Source organism: Elephantulus edwardii, unplaced genomic scaffold (genome assembly GCF_000299155.1).
Source record: "Elephantulus edwardii isolate Elephantulus edwardi_28Jun2011 unplaced genomic scaffold, EleEdw1.0 scaffold00310, whole genome shotgun sequence".
NCBI classification, from domain to species: Eukaryota; Metazoa; Chordata; class Mammalia; order Macroscelidea; family Macroscelididae; genus Elephantulus; species Elephantulus edwardii.
In genome coordinates, this window is record NW_006400060.1 from 1,785,286 (window position 1) to 1,800,361 (window position 15,076).

Genomic DNA, 15,076 nt, shown 5'->3' on the forward strand with positions numbered 1-15,076 from the left:
TTCTTTCTTTCTTTCTTTCTTTCTTTCTTTCTTTCTTTCTTTCTTTCTTTCTTTCTTTCTTTCTTTCTTTCTTTCTTTCTTTCTTTCTTTCTTTCTTAATAATGTCCAATTTTCCTTGTTTCTCACATTCCATGTTCCAATCCTTAGTGTCTGTTTGCAACTGTTCCTCCTCAAATTTCTGCTTGGTGCTAAAGTAATGACATAATCTGGCCCCAGACTAATTTTTTCCATGTCCTGCTACTTTCTTACAAAGTATCCAGTCTCTTTTCAGATCTTTGAGGAAGTTCTGAGCCCAAAAAAAGGTTAAAATGATTGGACCAGACCCAAGTGTTCTTGGAGAAGTTCTTATATGTTCATCTTTGGCTCCCAGAAAACAAAACACAGGAGTCAAAATTTGGTAGAATTGAAGTTCCCAATTACATACATAGGACTGAAAGGGAAATGAAATAAAACGCGCACATACACCACCCCCCCCAAAAAAAAAACCCCAAACCAAAACCTGTTGCTGTCAAGTTTCATTTTGGTTTCTGACTCATAACCACTCTATAGGGCAGAGTAGAACAGTCCTCCCCACCTCCCCCATGAGAGTTTTCAAAATTGAAATTTCATACAATCTTGAAAAATGGAAGCAGACTGTCCCACCTTTAGTCTAGTTATTTTCACTCTGTTTCAGTGTTTGTTTGTTTGTTTCATTGTTGTCGTTTGGATCATCTCTGCCTAGTAACAATCCAGTTTCCCTTTTGAGATTCACCTCAAGCATGCTTTTAGTAGGGAAGCCTTTCCTGACATTCCCAAGTAGAAGTCACTTATTTATTTCTTTGATCTAGATATGAATTCTCTACTATTACAGCAAGTAATATTTCCTGCTCTTTATTTGTCTCACATGTTGTTCTCTGTATGAGGCTGTGAACTTGAAGCAGGCATCTTGTCTTTTTTTTTTCTCTATGCCTCCTGAACTCTAGCCATACTGAACTCACTGAGTTTAGAAAATACTGTGCTTTTCTGAGCCATTTACCTTTGCACAGGGAAGTAGAGTATCTTGTTTCCTGGAATGTCCTTTCTTCTGCATAAGCAAATGTCAACTCCTCCTTTAAGACTTAGCTCAGGTGTAGGCACTTTGAAACCCTTGCACAATCTCAGGCAGAGTGAATTTCTCCTCACCCTGTCCTAGTCCTCTGGCCAAACCTCAGTTATAGCATTTGCCACATACTAATTTTATTATTATTATCAGTTTATGTGACCACTCTTCTTCCTTACTTCTTGCCAAGTTGTAAGATTTCCGACAGTAATTGATCATTGTGTCTCTAGTCCAAAACACTCTGTATTGTGAACAACTGAACAAAGCCCTTTGTAATATTTGAGGAGCCCTGGTGGCGCAATAGTTTGGTGCTCAGCTGCTAACTGAAAAGTTAGTAGTTTGAACCCACCCAGTGGCTCCACAGGAGAAAGGACCTAATGATTCGCTCCTATAAGCACTACCGCTTTAGAGACCCCACAGGCAGTTCTACTCTGTCACATTGGGTTTCTATGAGTAAAGAGATGACTCAAACTTACCTGACAAGAAACAATAATGATACATAGCAGCCTTGGAAAAGCTTTTGGACAGGTCAGAAAGTTTTGACAGCTTATTTATATAACTACTCAAGGCTCCTCAGGGTAAATGCATAGACCTCTTCTAAGTCTTGACTCCCTTGCTACTCTTCCAGGTGCTTGTGCCTAATGGTGGGTACACTGCCCATCCTCACGACTTTATGAGCCTTGGTTCTGATGCAGTCTATGGTCATGCAGGGATTCCCTTACACCCTTCCACGATGTCATGAGTGGCAAACAGCTGATCAATTCCATCACAGGCGCAGCCTCAGAAGCACCTGCCACCAGCCTCAGGTAAGAGACTAATAGCAAAAGATGTATCTGTGAAGAAATTATCCATGTGGGTTCTTGTAGGAGTCCATGTTTCCTGAGGCACAGTAATATGTTTTATATACATGAAGTCATTTGGATATCCTGTAACCTCCTTAGGTACATGTTTTATCAATCTTTCAACCTTCTATGAGGGGCATGCAGTAAGGAAAGCTGTTAGGCTAGCCCAAGAGGTGCTAGTTCCATGTTAACTTCCCAAGGTGTACATATCTGGGAAAGTGTGAGAAAAAGGTCTAACCAGACCTTCAGGACAATGCCTAGGACAAGGAAGGGTTTCCTTTTTCTTCTTTTCTCAGTGGCATGCTTCACATTCTGTAAATATCTCTTTCCTTCCATCAGCTCTTTCTCACAAGTAACTAGTCTCACTCAGTTCCTGGCTCAGCCTCAGTATGCATTCCTTGAGCTTCACATCTGCCTTTCTTCTCACTCTTCTCTCCTAGGACGTGGAGTGGTGGTAGTGGCATATATGCATATCTGTGTATTTTGCTAGGGTAGGTGGGAAAAAGAAGGATTTAGAGGAAGTGTGAGAAGCAGTAGTCTCAAGAGGGTGACCCCCTATCTTGACAGAGAAGGAAAAGTGTAGCATGTTTTTAATTTCCGTACAAGTCTTGGAGTCTAGAGGCCATAGGAGGGTGAGAAGCAATGTGTCTCCTAGTCCCTTATAGATGAGACTACTGTGCTGAGTGGCACAGGTGAAGTAAGGAGGGAGAAAAAGGAGTGTGAATGGAGGATATGAGTGTTGATGAAATAGTTTTCAGGAGAATAATGACAGAAAATCAAAGTCTTGAGAACTATACTAACCAGAGATAAGATCCCTTGAGCTGTTTCCCCATATCTGACCAGAGAGAAATAACTGCCTCTTAAAGTTTCAAATTCAAGACGAAACAAATTCCTTGCTGTAAAATCAGATCTAACTCGTAGCTGATTTTCCAGTACGTTTTTGGAGGCTGTATATAACATAGGAGGAGACTGCCCATCTTTCTCCCAAGGAGTGGCTAGTGGATTCGAAGCACCAGAGATGTACTGCCTCTGGGTCAGCAACTCAGCTCCCTATGGACTAGGCCACTAGAGCTCCCTATACAGTTGTTTCAAAGCCAGAGTCTTCCAGTATACCCACTTCTTGTCCACATTGAGACTTTTGTAGAGTCAAGGACTTAAGAAGTCTGGACCTTTCAAAAGACTTGCCTTACTCACTACCCTTACAGTACAAATGCAAGGGCTCATAAGGGTTCATTTGTTGATTGAGAGTGTTAATACCCAGCCCCTCCTCTCTTCCTTCCCCATTGCCCTAACAGTCTTTCAGAGGTTCAAGAGATGAGTAAACGGCACTGTGGTCAGCCGGGAGGGAAAAGCAAACCCATTGGCTGTAAAGTTGGAAGTAGAAAGCAATTGACAGGAAAAGGAAAAGAAAAGGAATACAATTTGTAACATTAGTGATGCAATGGCTAAGTGCTCAACTGGTAATCTAAAAAAAAGTGGTTTAAACTCTCCCATTGACTCCTTGGGAGAGAGACTTGGTAGTTGGCTCCTATCAAGATGAAACAAAAAAACAGCCCCACTGCTTTGGTGTTGATTCCAAATCATGGAAATCCTCCACTGGGTGTCTGAGGTGATATCTTTTCATTTTTTTTATAAAGAATTTGGATTTCCATTCATTCATTGTTGCACATTTTCCTCCATTCCCTCCTCCCCCCACCCTCCAGTTTGCTTTTTTCTTTGGGAAAAAATTCTTTCATTGTTATACAGTCCCCCACCCCAACCCCTGGACCACTTCACTATGCAACTCTTATTCTGGACTCTTCATGCCAGTAATACCTAATCACATATTCCTTTTATACAGTTCTCTCCCTCGTCTGTTTCAATGCCATGTACATTATTTATCCCCTCTTTTCTTAGTTTCTCCCAACCCCCCATATCAGTCCTGTTCTCTAACAGTGACATGCAGTATTTGTCTTTTTGTGACTGTGATATTTCACTCAGTATAATGTCCTCCAGGGTCATTTTGTATAATATTTCATGAATTCTTTGTTTTTCAGTGCTGCATAATAGTCCATTGTGTGAATATGCCACAGCTTCTCTGTCCATTCATTTGTTCATGAACACTTGGGTTGTTTCCAAATCTTTGCTATTGTGAACAAAGCAACAATAACCATGGGTGTGTGTATATCTGCTTGGGTGGCAGTTCTGGTTTCTTTAGGGTATATTCCCAGTAGTGGAATTGCTGCGTCAAATGATATTTTTATTTCTTACTTTTTGAGAAAGCAACATACTGCCTTCCACAGTGGTTGCACCATTTTACACTTTCACCAAGAGTGAATAAGGGTTCCGGTTTCTCCACAACTTCACCACCATTTGTTGTTTGCTGCTCTGTTGAATTTTGGTATTCTTACTGAGGTGAGATGATATCTCATAGTTGTTTTGATTTTCATCTCTCTTAGAGCTAGGGATTTTGAACATTTCTTCATGTGCTTGTTTGCCATCTGATTGTCTTCTTTGGTGAAGTGTCTGTTCATATCCTGTGCCCATTTTGCAATTGGGTTGTTTACCTTTATCTTTTTACGGCGCTGGAGTACTCTATAAATTCTATATGTAAGTTCCTTGTCTGACATGTCATTACTAAATATTTTTTTTCCCCAGTCTGTGGCTTCTCTTTTTACCCTGTTGAAGTTTTGGGGTGTGCATAGGGATTTGATTCTTAGAAGGTCCCATTCATCTATTTTATCCTCTCCTGGTTGTAGATGAGGTGATATATTTTAATGAGATCCAATTGCCTCATTTTTCACACAGAGTAGATGGTTGGGTCCACTTCTGACATTTTGGTTAGCAGTCCCATAAAGGTTATACCATAAAAAGCCTAATGGAATAGTTCTACTCTGTCATATGGAGTCACCATATGTCAATATTTATTCTAGGATACCTAGCAACAACAACATTATTTGCCTCTGCTATAAGTGGAATTTGTGAGTTTGACTGAAGGGAAGAAAAAAAGAACAAGATAGTGAAGAATAGTACGGAAACTGGATGTGGGTCAGAAAATGAATAAAGCTAGACGGAAAAACCAATCAGAGCTAGGACAGCTTGGTTGAGGTTGGGTCACAGGCAATCCGTTTCTATCTCTGGAGATTTCCTAATCCAGAGGATTCTGTTAGACTGGCTTGAGCCCAGTTATCATGAAAGCAGCAGTCAAGAAATCAAATGACTTATTGCATTGGACAAATCTGTTGCCAAGAGCCTCTTTAACATGCTAAAGAGTAAGGCTGTGATTTTAAAGACCCAAGCCAAGTTATTTTCAATTGTTTCATATGCATATAGAAGTTGGAAAATAAATAAGGAAAACTAAAGAAGGTTTGATGCCTTAATTGTAATGTTGACAAAGGGTATTGAATAGCCCATGGACTACCAAAAGAATAAACAGATCTGTCTTGGATGAAATGCAGCCAGAGAGTGCCTTAGAAACAAAGATGGTGAAGATTGGCCTCACATACTTTGGGCATATTATCAAGAGGGAGCAGTCCTTAAAGAAGGATATCATACTTGGAAAGCTAGAGTGTCAGCAAAATAGAGGAAGATCCCTCAATAAGATGGATTGACACTATGACTGGAACAATAAGCTGAAGCACAGCCAAGATTGTGAGGATGGCACAGGATCAGGGATAGGGCTGCTATGAGTCAGAGCCAATTCCATGCCTCTGAACAACAACAAATGAAACCAGCCCTGAGGTAGAACCACTGCCATCTCTTGGCCTTCCATCCCCCATCCACCACAGTTGGCTCCAGCTCAGACCCCAGAAAGAGTCAGGCAGCTGTTTCAACTATTCCTGTAGGTGGGCCTCAGCATGGAAACAATGTGGAACTGTGGAAAGCCCAAAAGACTCAGTGGGAGATAAATAAGGATGGAAACAGAACTCTTTTTGGTAAAAATGAAGTGTTTTTCCTCAGTGCTGAGGGGTGGAGGCTCCACTCTGGAATGTTAACCAGGCAAATCTATTAAAGAAGAAGAGTGGTCATTTCCAGGATGGGCCTTGACCCTCAGGTTGGTAGCCTATGAAAATGTCCCTTCCACCCTACACTCAGCAGCACAGGCGGGGCACAGGAGTCTCTCTGACACTAGATCTTTGCATCTACATGCAGGGTTCTATTTTCCCATCTCTCTTTGGTGGCATAGTCCACAGGGAGTTTTCCTGCTAACCAAAAGGCCAAGCCTCTGTGATAGTTTGACTTCTTTAGTGGCTCAAAGGAGGGAGGGGGAAAGGGCTATCTCCTATCTCTACGATTTACAATCACTGAAATCCAATGAAGTTGGAATCTACTTGATGGCAACGAGTTTGGTTTTCTTCTCTATACAGATTCAAGAGGAGGTCCATAGACCACTCATCCTCTTTTGACTTCAGAGTATAGAAAGAGGTCTGGAAGAAAATTATTCTTCCTCCTCTCCCCTTTGCCTCTCTAAAGACTGGGCTGAGTAGCCCCTTATTTTCACATGTTAGACCCTGATGAATCTTCCAACCCTTACCCTTATCTGGGAACAATCAAATTCAGAGGACCTCTGCTGCCCTGGCCTCCCAAGTCCACCACCAGCCTGCCACCTGTATGCCTCATTGACTTTCAAGATGCTTGTTGTTGTTAGTTGCTATGGAATCAATTGACTCATGGTGAGCTCATGATTGCAAAGAACTGCTACTTCATTGAGTCTTCAGAATTCAATCTCCCAGCCCCTCGAGGTAGGTTCAAACTGCCAACTTTGATTGTTTAACTGCCACTAACCTAAATGTAACTTCCAAGACCATCATATAGCTAGACCTTGGGGAAATGACTTATCAGAGATTTGTTTCCTGGGTGGTCTAATCGTTTCCTTCACCTCAGGGGAGGGGTGAGCCTGAAAGCAGAGTGAGCCCTTTGTGTCTTCTGTAGAATAGGAAAGAAATCAACAGAAGCTACACTCTATGTGCCCTTCCTCAGCACCATGGAATGCCTAGTCCCGCTCCTACTATCCTTGCTAGCTGGGGAGGACCAACCTGGCTCCAGCGTGGCGGGCCCAATTGGGAGAAAGCCAAAATTCCCCAGGGACAAAGCTCTGATTCACTGGCCAAACCCTGACATAGCCACCCCCTCTAGATTCCTGGGGGGTCAGTAAACACACAGAGTGACAGATCCTGCCTCCTGGCCTGGCTCAGCTCTGATGGTTCTTACTGTGCCGGCTTGCTCAGAGAACCTGGCAGGACTCTGCCTGTGACTTACCCAGCATCAGGCCGCGCAAGAGGTTTTGAGCTGGGGGATTCATCATGGAGCTGCCCAATCCTGCCACAGCGCTTGCAGGCCACACAGGTAGGGTCAGCTCGAGGTAGTGGTGGTGGTGGGGGGACACTCCCACTGGAGCAAGCAGCTGAGTTCAAAACCTTACTCCAAATGGTGAAGGGGAGACTGCCCCAGCAGGCAAGCTGCACAGGCCCTGAGCTTGGCTGCTCTCACATCCTCACTTTTCTTTCGATTTGTGGTGGAGGGCTGTGGTTTTCATGGGATAACTGACTTCTGTCCTAAATTGGCCTGGAGAGTCTAATGAAGAAAATGAAGTATGGTTTGCAGAAAAGGGGCCCTGGTGTCAACCTCTAACAAGGCCATTTTTCGCCCATGAGAAGAAGCAGGTATCAGGTGGGTTTCTCTTCAATTTTTTTCCTTGTACCCACTGCTATGTCTTGGCGCTGTGATGTAGATAACTAACTTCTTAAGGAAAATTTGACTGCAGCGTGATGCCAAACTTCACAATGCCTGCATGGCACTACCAATGCCAGGGAGAACAAGTGAGGGGCTGTATGAGCTTGAAGGCCCAAAGTTAGACTTTGATGGGTAAGCTCCACAGCTGGTCCAGGGAGACATGGTAGCACAAACAGCTAAACATTCAATGACTGACTAAAAGAATGGCACTTTGGATCCACAAAGCAGCTTTGTAAGAGAAAGACCTGAAAATCTGCTCCCAATGGGATCATATTCAAGATAGGAGACTCTATCATACAGGGTTGCCATGAATTGGAATTGACTTGACAATATATAACAACCACAACATGGCTTGTTCCCTTAGCTACCAACCCTGGACAGAGTACTTTGGAGATCAGTGTTCAAAATGTTCCTTTAGCAATTTCTCAGCCAGTAGAAGACAAGCAGTGTTCCTCTAGGCTGTCTGAGGGAACTCTGGGGGCATAGTTTAGAAGTTGTGCTGTTAACTCAAAAGCCATGCTTTTCTAATGGTTCAAATCTACCAGCCATCTTCCTACTTGGCAATAGAAAGATCTATGAGTTTGTTCTGATTTGATAGAAATGAGTTCAAGATGTTTTTGGGGTTTTGGTTTGTTGTTTGTTTGTTTGTTTTTAGCCTAGTCTAGGCCTGCCTGATTGTGGGAAATTTAGGTAGTGCAGGGAGGAGGTGACAGCAAGGCAACAAGACTCTTCTGGTTGGACTAGAGTAGAATATCTACTACTGATAGCTCTTTGGGGCTGATATATTCTCTCTCTGAAGCTTCTATGAGGCAACCCCTCAGCTTTCTTTTCTAGGAAGTTGGGTAAACAATAGAATTTTGAGGTATGAGCCTATAGTTTACCTTGAGGAGAATTGCTTATCAGTTGCCAGTGATTTGGTAGTCTCAAGCAGTTTCTTACCCACACAAGTACTCCCAGAATCCCTTCTTGATAGTAATGAGTGGAAGAATAAACAACAGTAAGAGTAATAATAGTAAAAATAGTCCGCAATTTCACATAGCCATGAGTTCTCAATATTTTGTCACATGGGGAGCCTCCTGTGTGAAGCAGTTGGATTTGGGAAAGTAGGTTCTTTTGATTTAATTGAAAGCTCTCAAAAACATCCTCCTCACCCCTTGTTCACAACTGGTTCTAGCCTTGGCTTGACACAGACCAAAATGTGGCACACTCTAGGGACCACAGCTTTCTGTATGCTTACCTGTCTGTGTTTCTGTCCAGGTTAGAGCTGCTGCCACTGCCCCTGTCCCTTCTCAGGATGGTGTTGGGGTTCCTTGCCTAAGTCCCAAGCTGTTTAATGGGTCCATTGGTGCCTCTGAATCCCTAGAACCGGCAGCCATGAATCTGTGTTGGAATGAAATTAAAAAGAAGTCTCACAACCTCCGGTAAGGCCCACCTTCTAAAAACAGGGGACTGCCTTGTAAAACGTTGGGCTCCTTTTGCTGCTACATTTGCTTTCTCCTTGCAACCTATGCATCAACTTTCCCCCCCAATTTCTCTATCTTTTTCTCTGAATTTTTGCTTCCACTTTGTTTTCTGAAAAGAAAAAGATGAGTAGAGAAACAATATCTTTCTTAACTACCTCATAGTGTGGTGAAAACATCATTTCCCTTCCTCTCCCCTAGTTTCTCTCGTAGTTGTATTCCATTTTGGTAAACCTCATCTGCTTTCCCTCCCACTCTTTTATGTCCTTAACTCACATCCACTGGGTATTGGCCCACCTATTCTTCCCTAAACTGACTGCAACTCAGTAAGAGTAGTTTTAAAATTTGTCTCCTTACTTCTCCCCACTTCTATCATTTGGACTTTCATAGGGGTAGGACAGTGTAGAGAAATAGAAAGAATGCAGGCTTTGGCATCAGACAAACATGTGTTCAAAGCATAGTGACCTAACTATAACCTTAGGTAAAGTACCTAACCTCTAAAGCAGTGTCTGCTTCATAACATTGCTGTGAGAATTGACTGAAGCAGTAATTTAAGTAAAAGGCTTAGCCTAGGTGATAGGGAGTCAATTAATGAAGACATAATGTTTTCACATATAGTGCATCCACAGAAATAATATGCATACACATATGGTATACACAGTACTCTTAGGAAACCAACAGTGAGGGTTTGCAAAAGCCACATAACACACGCATTGTTTACATAAAAATACAATCATTATTATTATCAACTAAAGGCTTGATGACTATATACAGCTTTAATCAGACTCTAGCTTCCTACTACTTTGACCTCAGATCATGGTTCATTTGATGGGGAAAGCAGGCAGAAATCGTTAAATAGTATACATTTCTCCCTCCTCCATATCTCAACTCACTAACCTATGTTACTATTCATCCATTGGAGTCCTTGAAATGCTTATATTCTTAGTCTCCTTTTACTCATGTGGACAGACACACACAGCCATTTGACTTACCCTTCTACAACATACTCTCTATTCTGAAGGCAGGGTCTGAGTATCCTCAGGAGAAGCAATAGGGCATGACTTGTATCATGACAGGGCAAGAGGACGACTAGATACTTGTTATGCCATGATGCTCCTGCTCAGTTTTTTACTCTTTCCAATTTGGTGATGGGCATGTAACTCAATTAACTGAGAGTCACATAGTGACATTTTAATCTAGACGTTTGGATATCCTCATATCTACCTATGGTCCTACCTATGGCCTTGCCCAGTGCCTTAAGTAATACACTCTGTGTAGCAATGCCTCCAGAGCATCTGTAAGAGGGTGAGAGAGAGGGACATGGCCTCCTTCCACTCTAGCAAAGTAGTTTCTCTTGAATCTGTGTTAAATATTAAAGAGTATTGTTTGGGGAAAAATATTTTGCCACTTAAGGACATGAATTGAAAATCATTGGTCTTACTCATTGTCTATAGTGCTCGCCTAGAGGCCTTCTCAGATCATAGTGGAAAGCTTCAACTCCCACTCCAAGAGATTATTGACTGGCTCAGCCGAAAGGATGAAGAATTGTCAGCTCAGCTGCCCCTACAAGGGGATGTGGCCCTGGTGCAACAGGAGAAGGAGACACATGTGGTAGGTGCCAATTATGGAGGCCATGGTATTTTGCCTCTACTTAGAATTCCAAAGTAAGAGGAGATGGCATGTGGCACTACTGCTCTGTGGCTATGTCTTATAAATAAAATCTTTACTTTCTGTCCTTTCTATCAAATATTGGACTTCCTTAAAACCTCATCCAGATTTTTATTGAGAACTATGAGGAGAGATGATCATAATATGATGCTAAGTGAAAAAAAAAACCAACAGCAAAACCACAAGATACAAAATTATATACAAGTTGATCTTAATTGTATTGAAAAGCACATAAATGTGTGTGTATACACAAATAAAAACATGGGATGGAAATATATCAAGGTGTTAGCCTTAGATAGGGGTTAGCCTTAGGTGACAACATTAGAGTTGTGGGGGTTTTTTTGTTGCTGTTTTCTTCTTCACATTTTTACTACATTTGTAAGATTTCTGTGACATATATTAACCTTTATAATAAAAAAAATATTTTAAATTAATGAAAAATTGAATACAATCTGGCAAGAAATAAATTAAAACCTCATTAGAGGCAAGCATGGTGAAGCACCATGTCATACTTTGGGCATGTTGTCAGGAGGGGCCAGTTACTGTGTCAATCCATCTCATTGAGGGTCTTCCTGTCTTTTCGACATCTTTTTCAGAGTCTACATTTTAGCAATATCTCTATTAAAGGTTGAGTAATAGTAGAGTCTCACATACTTTAGGCATGTTGTCAAGAGGGGCTAGTCCTTTGAGAAAAACAACATGCTGGGAAGTTGGAGGGTCAGAGAAGAGGAGGAAGGCCTTCAACAAGATAATTTAACACAGTGACTGTAAAAATGGGCTTGAATATGGCAGAGATTCTGAGAATGGTGTAGGATAGAGAAAGGTTGAGATCTGTTGTTCATATGGTTGCTATGAGTTGTAGATGACTTGATGGTCCTAATACGAGCAACAACCAACAATAACAACATGGATTAATCTTTACAGACAGTATATTAAGTGGAAAAGAGATAGAAAAAGTACATGTTTAAGGGTATTTGTATATAAAGTTCAAAAATAGGCATCACTAATCAGTTATACTATACATCAGAATAGGAATATCTTTAGGGGTAAGAAGTCTCTATGTCATGCAAATGGTTATTATGCTGAGAAAATAACCAAAAGCTTGGTAGTTCAAGTCTACCCAAAAGTGACTTGAAAAAGGCCTAGCAAGCTACTTTTTTTTTTTTTTTTAAAAAAAGCGCTATTGAAAATCCTATGGAACATCTACCATGAGTTGGAATCTGCTTGAAGGTAGCTGGGATTTTTTTGGGGGGAGAGGTAAAGTGAATGGGTAAGAGGTGGTAAGGGATTAAATTGGAGTCTCAAGGTGGCACAATTAACAAAAGGTTGGCAGTTCAAATTTACCTGGATGTACATTGGAGGGAAAACTTAGTAATCTGCTTCTAAAAGGTTATAGGTTATAGCCATTGAAAACTCTAAATAGCACAGTTCTACTCTGACAAACGTGGAGGAAGGCTGTCATATAAACTCACTCACTCAGAGATGGCAGGCAAAGGCATTGTTGGTTTTATCTTTAACACACACACACATACACACACACAAACCCAAGATACCAAAACCCACTGCTGTCCATGGCAACTCTTTAGTGCAGAGCAAAACTACCTCATAGAGTTTCCAAGACTGTAATCTTTACAAAAACATATTGCCATATATTTCTTCCCAAAATAGCTGGTAGATTTGAACCTACAACCTGTGGAGACAATGCAACAATTAGTTTGTTTTTGTTGTTGTTTAAGGCTAGGATAGCATTGGAAGGATGCCTGAGTAGACCTTCTAGGATGCTGGTTCAGTTCTGTTTCTTGAGCTCAGTACTGGTTACATGGATAGAATTACTTTATGAAAATTCAACAAGATGTATACTTAAAATTTACACACATTATGTATATATCAACAGAAGTTTTATTTCAAAATTAATGTAAATCCTGTTCATCTTGGTATATTTTAGCTTCTTAGCTTTCTGAATCCTCAAAGTCACCAGGATCCACAAACCAAGATTCTCACATGTGACACAAAACAATGAGAGCAACAACAAAAATTGTTCTTGAATCAATTGTGACACATGATCAGTCCATGTGGCTATTTATGACCACCAGGACTTTCTTCTTAGGTGCTTCTTTGTATGTTTGAATCACCAACCTTTTGGTAAATAATTGAGAGCTTAACTATTTGCATAAACCAGGGACTCCCCCTGTGATACAGACAGACCCATTTCATACTAAATTCTTCCAGTCCCAGAAGGTGATTCCTCTGCCTACAGGAAAGCCTCAGACCCTTGGTTCAGTTCTTAGCTGCTAACCAAAAAGTCAGTAGTTTGAACCCAGCAGCTGCTATATGGGAGAAAGATGTAGCAGTCTGTTTTGTAAAGCTTTTTGGCCTTGTGTACCCTAATGGGACAATTCTATCCTCAAAAGATTATATCTCTTATTTTTTATGGGATAGCCCTAAAACACAAGATACTGCCAAAAGATTAAATCATATTGAACAGAAGAAAGGCTATCAATTATAGAATGAGCTCAGAGTGAGTGAAATATTTCTTCTCCCATTGACCATATTGCTAACCTTCACAGGCCTTTATGGAAGAAGTCAAGTCTCGGGGCCCCTATATCTATTCTGTGCTAGAATCAGCTCAGGCCTTCCTCTCCCAGCATCCATTTGAAGAATTTGAAGAACCTCATTCTGAGAGTAAAAGTGAGTAGTTTACTCTTTTTCATTCTTGATCTATGTACTGGGGAACAACTTCCGGCCTTCACTAACCCCATTTTCTTAGCTATTACCTAAGAGTCCAAAGTTAGGAGGAGCAAGATTCATACTGCTAGGGAAAAAAACCAAAGTAGACAAGAATTTGGAGTGGGTAACCAGCATGTGGTTCACAGCTGTATGTGACTCTCAAGACCATCATGTATGGCGTTTTAATCATATAGGAAAAAAACACTTACATGAAATTAAAGGATACAGTGAATAACAGGAATAGTATTATTGTCCTTGAAAAGGCATACTACTTTATTTCAGCATAAAGAGACATGCATCAATGCTTCAATAGACCAGTAAATAAGAAAATAAGAGACTCTTTTAAAAGCTTTTTTGCTAGGGTATGTTTAAAATTTTTATTTTATATCGGTATACTTACAAAGTTTGAATACATTGGGTTTCATATTATGGTTTATTTCTAACTATATATATATATATATATATATACATATATATATATATATTTACAGCATATTCTTCCCATTTAATGTTTTTCCTTTTCATTCATTGTTACACATTTTCCTCCCTGACCACCCCTACTCCCCAGTTCACTTTTCTCTTTGAAAGGAAAAAAAAATTCTTTCATTGTTATACATTCTCCCCCACAAGTCCACTTTGTGATGCATTTCTTTTTCTGTAATCTTGTTATGAAAATAATACCTAATCATATATTCTTTTTAAACAGTTCTCTCCCACATCTGTTCAATGCAGTATACATTATTTATCCTCTCTTTTCTTAGACTCCCCCCAACCCCAATGTCAGCCCCATTTTACAACTGCAGCATTATGCAGTATTTGTCCTTTTGTGACTAAGATATTTCACTCAGTATGATGATGTCTTCTAGGGTCATCCATTTTGTATAATATTTCATGAGTTCTTTGTTTTTCAACCAGAATAGTATTGCATTGTGTGAATATACCACAGCTTCTCTATCCATTCATTTGTTCATGGGCATTTGGATTGTTTCCAACTCTTTGCTATTGTGAACAAAGCAGCAATAAACAAGTGTGTGTATATATCTGCTTGAGTGACAGTTCTGGTTTCTTTAGGGTATATTCCCAGTAGTAGAATTTCTGGGTCAAATGGTATTTCTATTTGCAACTTTTTGAGGAAGCGCCATACTGCCTTCCATAGTTGTTGTACCATTTTACATTCCCACCAAGAGTGAGTAAGGATTCAAAGTTCTTGACAACCTCGCCAGCATTTGTTGTTTGATGCTCTGTTGAATTTTGCTATTCTGACTGGGGGGAGATGATATCTCATAGTTGTTTTGATTTGCATCTCTCTTAGAGCTAGGAATTTTGAACATTTCTTTATGTGTTTGTTTGCCATCTGAATGTCTTCGTTGGTGAAGTATCTGTTCACATCCTGTCTCTTATGAGACATGTCATTACCAAATACTTTTTCCCAGTCTGTGGCTTCTCTTTTTACCCTGTTGGAGAAGTTTTAGGATGTGCATAAGGATTTGATTCTTAGAAGGTCCCATTTATCTTTTATCCTCTCCTGCTTGTAGGTTTTTTCAGGGTCCTTGGAAGACTGTTCATGTTGTGGATTAGGGCTTCTAGAG

The 15,076-nt window shown here is 40.6% G+C and overlaps 1 protein-coding gene across 2 annotated transcripts in view; it reads left to right on the top strand.

The window, feature by feature from the left end:
* The window catches only part of DRP2 (dystrophin related protein 2), a 98,956-nt gene that overhangs the window by 44,106 nt on the left and 39,774 nt on the right, over positions 1-15,076 (top strand). Inside the window, exons 1-4 of one of the 2 annotated variants that reach the window (XM_006901145.1) lie at positions 1,705-1,884; positions 8,890-9,053; positions 10,547-10,703; positions 13,328-13,448. In XM_006901145.1, the coding sequence (XP_006901207.1) occupies positions 1,768-1,884; positions 8,890-9,053; positions 10,547-10,703; positions 13,328-13,448 (559 nt within the window). In that variant the 5' untranslated portion in view covers positions 1,705-1,767. Of the gene's footprint in view, positions 1-1,704; positions 1,885-8,889; positions 9,054-10,546; positions 10,704-13,327; positions 13,449-15,076 lie in introns of those variants that run through there. The other variant, XM_006901146.1, reaches the window with a different exon arrangement.